We start from the raw sequence: 11,212 nt of genomic DNA, 5'->3' as shown, positions 1-11,212 counted from the left end.
AGAGCTAGGGATTTTGAACATTTCTTCATGTGCTTGTTGGCCATCTGAATGTCTTCCTTGGTGAAGGGTCTGTTCATATCCTGTGCCCATTTTTCAATTGGATTTTTCACCTTTATCTTGTTGTGGTGCTCAAGTATTTTATAAATTCTAGATGTAAGTCCCTTATCTGACATTCATTTTTAGCAGGAAGATTGCAGCTAAATAGAGCAGTGGTTCTCATTCTTTGGCATTCATCAGCCCACAGGGAGGGCTTAATTTCTGGGCCCCACCTCCAGAATTTATGATTCCGTAGGTCTAGGGTAGAGGCTTGAGACTGCATTCCTAACATGTTTCCTAGTGAAGATATTCCTTGTGGTCCAGGGATCACACTTGAACACATCGCTGATCTAGAACAGGGTTTCTGAAGCTTAGCAATTGATAATTTAGGCTGGAGAATCTTTTCTTTGTTGTGGGCACTTCAGTTTGCATCAGAGGCTTCTCTTCCCCTTCTCTTCCTCTTCTTTTCTCTAGTTGCATCTCTTTCCCTTCATATTAGTGATTGATATATATATATAGATATAGATATAGATATATAAAGGGGGAAAAAATTTCCAGTAATTGAGAAGTGTGTTACTCTGTGAAGCAAAAAAATGCCCCTGTTGAGAATCACTGCTGCAAACTACCAATTCCACTTGAGCTCTTGGTTTTACTGCTTTCATCTTTTTTTTTTTTTTTAAGTGGAAAGAGAAGGAGATGAGGTGAAAGTTGAGTGTGTTAGCAGAGCTTTTCGGAATGAAAAGAGGTTAGCCCCTTAGGTAGAAGTCTGTACTTTAATGAAATAGTTTTTTTTTTTTTAGTTTTACAGTACTATTTTACTGAACTATCCCTTAAATGTAGCTTAAGAGAGTATAGGACAACTGTTATTGTACCGTTGACAGAACTTATAACTAACCCTCGAGTGAGTTAGTAAATGTCTTATGTTCATTAACTTTTGCCAAGAAATCTGGAGGACAACTACTTACCCAGTTGACTGGAAGAGATCTGTATTTATTCCCATTCCCCCAAAAAAGGTGACCTGATAGAGTATGGAAATTATTTAAAGTATCACTAATATTATACACAAGTAAGATCCTGCTGATATTACACACACACAAGATCCTGCTGAAGATTATCCAGAAATGAACAGTACATCAGCAGAGAACTGCCAGATGTGCAAACTGAGTTCAAAAGATGCTGTGAAACTAGGGACATCATAGCCAACATTAGATGTAGCTTGGCTGAAATCAGAGAATACGAGAGGAATGTCTGTTTACTGTGACTATGCAAAGTCATTTGTCTATGTGGCAAATTGTGGCTAACCTCGAGAAGGATCAGAATCCTAGAACACTTAATTGTGTTCACACAAAACTTAGATCAGGAAGTGGTTCTCAGAACAGAGCAAAGAAATACTGCATGGTTCAGAATCAGGAAAGGTGTGTGTCAGGGATGCATCCTGTCTCCATACCTTTTCAATCTAGGTGCAGAACAGATTATTCGGGAGGCTGGACTTTGTGAGGAGAAATGTGGCATCAGGATTGGAGGAAGACTCATCAACAACCTGCAGATGCAGATGACACAACCTTGCTTGCTGGAACTGAGGAGGACCTGAGACATTTACTGTAGAAAGTCAAGGACTGCATCTTCAATAAGGATTGCAGCACAACATCAAGAAAACAGATCTTCACCACTGGGCAGCAAGCATCTTGACAGAAAAGAGATTGAGATTGTTAATAATTACAGCTTCCTTGGTTCCATAATCAACACTCTTGGCACCAGCAATCAGGAAATCAAAAGACAAGTTACATTGGGAAAATCTGCTGCCAAAGACTTCGCTACAGTGCTGAACAGCAACAATGTCAGTTTGGAAACTAAGGTGTGCCTGATCCAGGCCATGGCCTTCTAAGTTACTTGGTATGCATCAGAGAGCTGGACAGTGACTAAGGATGATAGAAGAAGAATCAGTACCTTTAAGTTGTGGTTCTGGAGAAGACTGTTGAACATTCCATGGACTGCCAACAGAATGAACACATCTGCCCTTGAGAAGGTGAAACCAAGTTGCTCATTGGAGTTAGAGAGAAGGGTTTTGCAGCTCTGTTTCTCGTAAGTTGGGCGTTGTTGCCAGAAGGCACCTCCTTAGAGAAGGAAATCATGCTTGGAAGGGTGGAAGGACAACGCAGGAGAGGAAGACCCTGGATGAGAAGGGTTGACTCAGTGACTGGGTTACTGGGATTAGTTGTGTCAGAGACAATGAGATTGACTCAGGATTGGGCGGGGTTCAGAGCTATTGTAAGTAGGATCCCTGGAAGTCACAGACAACTTGATGGCACATGACAACAGACAGATTGCACTGCAGGTTGCTCATCTTGCTCCTGTGAAGCAGCTCCTTACCACTAAGTTACCAAAGCTTCCTGTTGGAGAACTATCGTATACTGTTGAGTTGAACCAGCTAGTAACTAATCTTCCAGTAGGTTTTCAGAGGTCGAAATTGTGTGACAGCAGATTGCAGATCTCACCCAGAGCAGCTGGTAAATTTGAACCTTGTTACTTTTAGGTTAGAAACATTCACTTACCATAAATATAAAGTGTGAAGCCCAGGATATTTTTTTTAAGTATACTTGGAGGTTCTGTAACCAGCATGACTAATTCTAGAACATTTTCATCACTCCAATAAGAAACTTCATAGGCCTAGATTTTCTTTGGTATCTGATTTACTTTTTCCCCTGCTTTACTTCATATCAAAGCTGAGGTAGACAGCTTCTATCTGGATGTGAGCAACTGTTTACCTATTATAGAGAGCATTATTTGGATGGGAAAGACATATTTTAAAAAGGATAAAAATATCTTGATTTTAAATTCTGAGAGAAAAATGAGTAAAGTATTACTGCTGGATTACCTGCTTTATCAAATAACTTGCTTTGCTGGATTATTTCTCCTGATTGGCCAGAAGCAGCTTTCTAGTCTTTCAGCTTTTACATTTGGTAACGCTTTAGATCAGAGGTTTAAAAATAGATTTCCAACTCCCTCCATCCACTGTCCTTACCCCATAGAAATTCTGATTTAGAAATGCCTATTTTCAAAATAAAAATTTTCCAGATGATTCTCATGTACAATCTAGATATAGGGACCACTGCTTTAGACTTTTCAAAATGCTTCTTCTACATATGCTTTCTCATCTATCCTTTCAGCCATGTACTCAGTATAAAAGATTTCCCCCGATTTCTACATGAAATAACCAATATTAAGGAAGATTAGGAGACAGCCAAGGCTATGTGCCATAAGAGCAAAGCTGAAGATAGAATTCGTTCCATTCAAAGCAACATAGTGTAAAGACCTGTTTTGAATTGGCCATTGTGTGAAGGCGAGTGATAGAGATAAGCGAGATGTGGAACTCACTGCTACCTTTCTTTTTCTAAACAAACTTACAAGAAAGAGGTTGATTATTTTCTTTTAATTAGGCCATTGATTTAGCAACTGGAACATGAATGCTAGTGCTTATTTCTGTATTAACTGCATTATGATCACTACATTATGGTCATAGAAGCAACTGAAGATACAAGAATAGAACTCAAAATCAGTGTCTATTTGTTGTCTTAAATAATTTTCTAGTCATTTAGGAGCTTGCTTGCTGTTTTCTAGGAGCTCTTGTGGCACAGTGGGGTTAAGAATTGAAAACTTGGCTATTTGAATTTACCAGCTGCTTATAGGAGAAAGATGGGGCAGTCTTTGCAAGTATTTACAGTCTCATAAACCCTCTAGGGCAGTTCTGTTCTGTTCGACAGGGTCACTGTGAGTTGGAATCACCTCTGAGGTGGGTTTTGGAAATGACTAACTCTTTTGCTGTGTTAGGATAGTGCCAGAGAGTGCCTTGGAATCACACACTCTCTATTATCCACTCCAAATGGACATAAAAGTAAAAACTACATGATAAGTTGATCTTTAGGGTGGTTTCCTAAACCTCTACCATCATAATCAGATCACTACCTGAAAGATTCTCTGTATAGAAGAGATATAAATTAATGCCTTTGGCAGTTCAAATTCACTAGCAGCTTCTTGGGAGAAAAATGGGCAGATTCCTCCCGTGTGCTTTACAGCCTCCAGAACCCCTCCAGTGGGGCAGTGTTTCCGGCTTGAGGGCAGCATGTTTGAGTTTGACTTCCTATACTTAGTTTTTGTTTTTATGATTTGAAATGGAAATTAACCTATTATCAGTAAAAGTAAATTTGTACAGCATTTCCCCCCCCCCCTTTTTGTTTTGTACTGTCAAATCAGATCTGACTCGCACAGGAGGCGATTGCCCCTCCTCCTGTGGAATATCTGGTAGAATCAAACTGCCTGCCTTTGGGATTGCAGTACGGCTTCTTGCCACTAGGCCACCAGAGCTCCCTTGGTACAGCATTTCGATGGCGCAACAGTTTGGCAATAATTTTTTAAAACCTTAAAATATGCATATGCCTTGATCTAGCAATTTCTCAGAATATAATCTGACAAAGATGATTAAGAGAACAGGTGTTATTCCTAATATTAGGAAAAACTTGAGTGTTATTTGTTTCTACTACTGCTGCCTAGATTTTTTTGTTGTTGTGCCATTGAGTTGATTCCAACTCATAGCAATTTATAGGACAAGAGTGTGTAACTACTGTATAGATTGCCTAGACTATAAGCTTTACTGTAGTAGATCAGCAGGTCTTCTCTTCCATCTGACTTGGTTTGAACCACTAGGCTTTTAATTAGCAGTGGAGGCATTAACCAGTGCAGCACCAAAACATTTATTTTACCATAACTTCAAACTCATTAAACACATTCATTTGCTAAAGTACCATTCCTGGCCTTTTCCCTTCTAATTCTTTCTTCATTATAATCTTTATAAAATCCAAATCAAAGAATCTCATTCTCTTGCTTAAAACTGGGTTTCAAATTGGCTCATTCCATTTGTATTTCTGCTGAGAACTTGACTTTCTACCCCAGATATACTGAATTAAAATCTGTATTTTAACAAGATCCTCCACCCATCCTCCAGGAAAGGCAGTTTCTTAGTAGGTGGCAGAACCAGATCTAAGTGGTTCAAAGTCTTGACTTAAAATCTTTTGCTGATTCTTCATTGCTCTTAGGATGAACTCCCAACAGGCCTTACAATGTTTTGCATAATAATTGCCATGACCAGTTCTGAGTCATGACAGCCCGTGCATAATCAGGTTGCCATGTCTTTTGGCATTGCCATGATCAGTTGTGATTTTATCACCAAGCCTTTCTTTCTAATTCTTGTTAGTCTGAAAGCTCTGCTGAAACCTTTTCAGCATCATAGTAAAACTCCACTGACAGTCAGTCACTGGTGGCAGCTAATAAATTGCATTGGCTAGGAATTGAACTGCAGCCTCAAACATGAAATGTATTAAGTGTCTCATTCCTGGATTGCATGCCACTCTCACTTCTCATTTTTATGCTTGCCGTTTTCTTTCCTGTCACACTCATTTCACTAACTATAAACTCAGTGTTTGGGCTGCACCCATCTATCCTCAGAATTTTGTTTTATAAAATCCTCATTGCACTACTGAGCCTGTTCATTGACTGTTAACTTAAAAGAGATCATACCAGAAAAAGGTAACATTTCTTTGACCTAAATCAAATTACATCTGAAATAGAAATCAGCCTACGTGAAGTAAGTTTGACTTCTGTATCTAAGGTGGTTTTGGCTCAGAATAACAGAAACCTCAACCTAGACTGACTTTAGTGATGATGAAACTTATCTCAGAAGTTTTTTTTTAATTCACTGGCTCAATTTTTGTCTGAAAGACCTAGGTTTTTGTCTCCTCTCTGCCATCTGTTGTATTCATTTATCCTATAGTTGATTAAAAACAGTTAAAAATTGGCTGCTTGTTGATAGGGAGCTCTGGTGGCCTAGTCACCAGAAACTGCACTGCAATCCTGAAGGCACACAGTTCAAGGCCACCATCTATCTGCTCCATGGGAGAAGGATATGACCAGTCTCTTCCCAGGCGACTAATTGCCTCTGAAAACACAGGGTCAACTGTGGGTCAGTTCTAACTCCACGGTACACAGTAACAACAACAATAACAACTCATCAAGATGGCATATGATTGACTCTTCCCAGAAGCTCAGCCTGCCACTGATAAAAGGGATACATACCATTATGTAATTTTCTTACACTGATTATCTGTGAATAAAATAAATTGTAAAGTCACCCTATGTCCCTTAAAATTTTACATTTTAACAAAATGGCAAGATTATAATAATTGGCAGGAAATTTTTCATGAAACTATCCAGCAGTTTTACTTTTTTGACGTTATTTCTGTCCCCAGGATGAGAGAATCACAAAAAGCCCAAGAAACCTCCAGTGTAAATAACCATAAAGTATTTTTTCCCACCTCTTTTCCAGATCCAGACATTTAATGTAGAAGCACCATGCCAGACTGTGGAAGATTTAATGAGTGGGGTTGTGATGGCCCAGGTTCTTCAAAAGATGTAAGAATAAATTTCTCATCTTTGTGTGTGTCTTTCTGCATGGGTATTTATGAAATTGAAAGCATAGACAAAAACCTATAATGCTTAAGCAGCAGTGATATTTGGTTAGGCTTAGATTGACTGATTGCAAAGTTGATTGGAATTTTTAGTTGTTAATTCTAGATGTTAGCAGGATTATTTATTCTTGTGATTTTTTTGCATTAACTTGGCAGAAATTTCCATGGTGGTGACCAGATTTTTTCAGTGTAGAATAGAATGTAAGTGGATTATACCGTCTTTCCTTTAAAATTTAACTCAACTGTCCTTAGTGAGGCCCTCCCAAACTATCTGAATAAAATGGCAATGCCATTCCACTGGACAGGCTACTTTCCTTAAACTTTTATAGCTTGCAACACCATCTGATATGTTGTATACACGTTTACCCCTCTATCCCAAAGGACAGCATTGCTGTGAACCTTTATATAAACTGAACTAGTATAAAACCTAAAACCAGACCCATTGCCATTGAGTTGAGTTCAACTCATATAGAGAAAATTTTTTTCCTTGTTTTTCTTTTTTTTAATGACTAAATTTTATTAATTTTAATGAACATTTACAGAGATTTTGGGTTTTCATTCATTCATTGTTGCATTATTTTCTCTACCCTCCTCCCCAGTTTGTTCTTCTCCCCCCCCAAGTCTGTTTTAATTGTCCATTTGCCACAGTGCTTGTCAAAGCCAGTTCTGATTAATCTCCTTTGTCAGTGTGTCCTTTGCCATTCCCTATCACTCCTCCCTGAGAGAGACTTCACCCTGACTCATAAGGAAAAGGGGATGGCATATTCTCTTAGCTACTTCCTGCTGAAAAGGGATGCTGTGGGTTTCAGGGTGAAGATCTTCTCTCACTACTCTCAAGGGCCACAATCGGCTTTTTAGTTTGATCTGGTCTTCCTGAGAGTACAAAATATTAATCACTTTGTTTCTACCAACTGTTGGAAACCTCTATGGAGGGCGTACTATTTTAAGTCACCATCGGTCATCATGCGTCAAAGTCAAGTCATTAGCAACTGGTTTGGCTTTTTAAAAATCTATTTGAGAGGCTGGACTTCATCAGGAGGAATGTGGTAGCAGGATTGGAGGAAGACTCATCAACAACCTGCACTACGCAGATGACACAACGTTCTTTGCTGAAACTGAGTAGGGCCTTAAGCGTTTGCTACAGAGGGTCAAGGACTATAGTCAGTAATATAGATTGTAACTCAACATCAGGAAAATTACGATACTCACCACTGGACTAATTTGTAGCATCATGATAGATGGAATATAGAGACAATTTGATCAGCTTTCTGATGCTATTGTAAATCTTAATAGGAAGAGACTGCCCACCTTTCTCCCAGGGAGCAGCAGGTAAATTCAAACTGGTGATCCTTTTTTGATTAACAGCCCCAACATGTTATGCACTATGCTACTAGTTCTGCTGCTGCCATTAATTTATATGGGAAAATTTTGTAACAAGTCTCAGACCCCCAAAATAACTCAGAAATAATGACATTTACCAAATGACACATAAAATCTAAAAAGTACAAAAAATTAAAAAAAAAATCTAAACTAACATTAGGAAGTAGTGTTCAGAGTCCAGTGCTGTGGTGCCTTGATGCTAGACAGTTGAGTGTAGCTCCTGGGGACGGAGCTTGGCAGCTCTGTTTGCACTGTTCAGGGTGTGTACTGCCTCAGAGGCTCACTGCAGAACAAATGCTGGACGGTAGTTTTATTTTTCACCCTTTTTGTGAAAATGAAAATCCTCTTTGAGTTTCTGTTAGCAAAACAGATACTAATGTAAATCCTTCATAGAAGTAGTATGTCCTGAAGTGAACTTCCTAAAAGCAGGAAATGTGCTTATTTATAATTAGTAACATGACCCCCCCAAAACACACACATACATTATAACTTACATGTAAAAGCTGAGAATATTGATTTTTTAATTGAACTTCATGAAATTGCCATTCTTTGTAATTTAAAAATGACCATATATTAGTGGGGGGGTTTGTGGTTCAGTAGACACCACGAGTACTTAAATTTCTTCAGTGACTAAAGGAATGACATATTTGATTAGGATATATAAAACCCACTTAATCCTTTCCTTCTAAGTAATTTTAAAAACCTTGGCAATTATAGAGTTGGTACTGTTTGACTGTGACTGTCTTCAGTTTTTTTACCTACCAGTTTTTAAAATAAAGGATTATCTGTGAATTGAAGTTCTTTAATTTGGAATGACTTGGGAGCTGTTCTTTTAAAACTCTAGGCACCTGGCAGCCTACTGAGAATCAGTTCTCCATTAAATATATATTTGCTTTTTGTCATTTTACAGTAAACTGTGTGGAGTTGCCTATGTGAGAAATGGCTAAAACATCTGCATTACAGCTATTCTGTCTTGTGCCTTTAGCCTTGAAGTCCTGTGTTTAAAAACCATACCTTATTTTCTCTTTCTTCTAACTTACAGGATACATCTCTCTAGATAAATAGACACACAGAAGCCTTATTTTAAATTTGTACAGCTTCAGTCCTAGCAGTCTTCTTAGTGTGATCTTGAAATTTTCATGATCACCTATGAGTGATGTCCTAATAATTTTTAGTCTTTGAACAGTACAGAAAATTCCACTGAAGTTATTAATAAAAAATTATTTGTGAGCACATAGACTTAGCTATATGAACTTCTTTGATGTGTATCAGTAAATTAATGTTTTGCCTAAGCTAGTTTGAGTCAGATTTCTGTCATTTGTAACAGAAGAAACAATGTGTATGTTTAATGCTTTTTGTTGTTATTTGTGTGTGTGTGTGTGTGTGTGCGTGTGTGTGTGCGTGCGCGCGCGCGTGTGTGTACACCGTCAAATCAGATCTGATTGGTACAGGAGGAGATTGTCCCTCCTTCCCCAGCAGAGCATCTGGTGGATTCGAACCATGCGCCTCTGGGATTGCAGTGCAGCTTCTTGCCACTAGGCCACCAGAGCTCCCCTAATGTTTTATAATTATGTTAACATATAACATCATCTGAGGTACAGTTTTAACTTACCAAAGTTTTGTGGGAATGTTTCTCATTTAGAATGGGTCTTCTAATTTTTTTTTAGAAATGTTTTTTTATATTCCTTCTAAAAAAAGGCATACTTCAAAAGTGTAGATTTTTATCTCTGTTCACATACGTATATAGAGCTGTATGGCATCATGAAGATGGCACGGGACTTGACAACATATTTGTTTTTACAACAATTTGTTTTATTTTGCTTGAGATCCCCATAAGTTTGAGCCAACTCAATGGCAGCTAATAACAACATAATTGTGTATTTGTATATTTATGTGTGTATATATACACATATGAATCCATCCATGAAACTGCCAGTCATATGAAGGACTAGAACATGTCTAGCGCCCAGATGACTCCTAATCAAGTTCCTTCTAATCAGTATCACTTGCCCTATATGTTTTGTGGGTTTCTTTTTGTTATGTGCTGTCGAGTTGTCTGCGAGTCATAGTGACCCTATGCATGATAGCTCTTTACCTTGTCTAATCATGAGCCAATCTCACAGTCTGTATAAAACACCTACCCCTATTATCTCAGTTACTGTGTCAGTCCATCTCTTCCTGTACTGTTCTTTCTTGCACTGTCCCTCTATCTACACTTCTAAGCATGATGTTCTCTCCAAGGACTGCTCCCTCATGGCATCATGTCCAAAGTATGTGAGATGGAGTCTAAAAATGCTTACCTCCAAGGAACAACTTGGTTTCACCCTCTCTTGGTCAGACTTGTTCTTTTGGCAGTTCATGGTATGTTCAAGCCTCTTTTCCAGCACTATAACTCAAAGGCATTAATTCTTCCGTCATTGTTATTTATTGTCCAGCTTTCTGGTGCATAGCAGTTAATTACAAAGGCCATGGCCTGGATCAGGCACATCTTAGTCTCTATACTGGCATTATTGCTCTTTAGCATTCTGGAGAAGTCCCTGACAGAGTATCCCAGTACAATTAATCTTTTCATTTCCTGACTGCAGGTGCCAAGAGTATTAATTGTGAAAGCAAGTAAGCGGAAATTGTTAACTATCTCACTCATTAGTGAGAATCTTTTTTTGATGTTGAGCTTCATTCTATATTGAAGACTGCATTCCTTGATCTTCTGTAACAAATGCTTCAAGTACTCCTCAGTTTCAACAAGCAAGACTGTGCCATCTGCTTCTGGTACTCCCAGCTTTCAATTACTTTCCCAGCTTTTCCATCTGACACTGTCATGTCCCTAGTACTACTACGACCTCTTCTAAGCCCAGTTTGCATTTCTGGCAGTTCTCTGTCAATGAACTGTTCTACTCACTTTGGATAATCTTCAGCAGGATTTTACTTGTGTGCAATATTGTTTGATAATTTCCACGCTGTGATCACCTTTTTTTTTGGAGAAGGAATAATAGGGATCTCTTCTAGTCGGTTGACCAGGTAGTTGTCGTCCTAATTTTTTTGCGCAGAAGGGCCACAGCTGTTGAAATATGTCAGTTGGTATTCCATCAGTTCCTGGGGCTTTGTTTTTTGCTGATTCCTTCAGAGCAGCTTAAACTTCCTCCTTTATCACCATTGCCTCTTGATCATATGTTTCATGAAATTCTTGTGTGTCAGTCAGTTCTTTCTGGTGTAGTGATTCTGTGTACTCCTTCCATTTACTTTTAATGCTTCCTGGATCATTCAGTATTTTGCCCATA

At 38.5% G+C, this 11,212-nt stretch overlaps 1 protein-coding gene across 1 annotated transcript in view; it reads left to right on the top strand.

Moving 5' to 3' along the window:
* HOOK3 (hook microtubule-tethering protein 3) overlaps nucleotides 1–11,212 on the top strand; it is a 121,739-nt gene that overhangs the window by 4,895 nt on the left and 105,632 nt on the right. The window contains exon 2 of the mRNA XM_006896977.1: nucleotides 6,413–6,498. Coding sequence (XP_006897039.1) covers nucleotides 6,413–6,498 — 86 coding nt within the window. The remainder of the gene's footprint in view (nucleotides 1–6,412; nucleotides 6,499–11,212) is intronic.

Source organism: Elephantulus edwardii, unplaced genomic scaffold (genome assembly GCF_000299155.1).
Source record: "Elephantulus edwardii isolate Elephantulus edwardi_28Jun2011 unplaced genomic scaffold, EleEdw1.0 scaffold00195, whole genome shotgun sequence".
In the NCBI taxonomy this organism is placed as follows: domain Eukaryota; kingdom Metazoa; phylum Chordata; class Mammalia; order Macroscelidea; family Macroscelididae; genus Elephantulus; species Elephantulus edwardii.
Note: the sequence above shows the minus strand (reverse complement) of the source record. Positions and strands in the feature narration are given on the sequence as shown.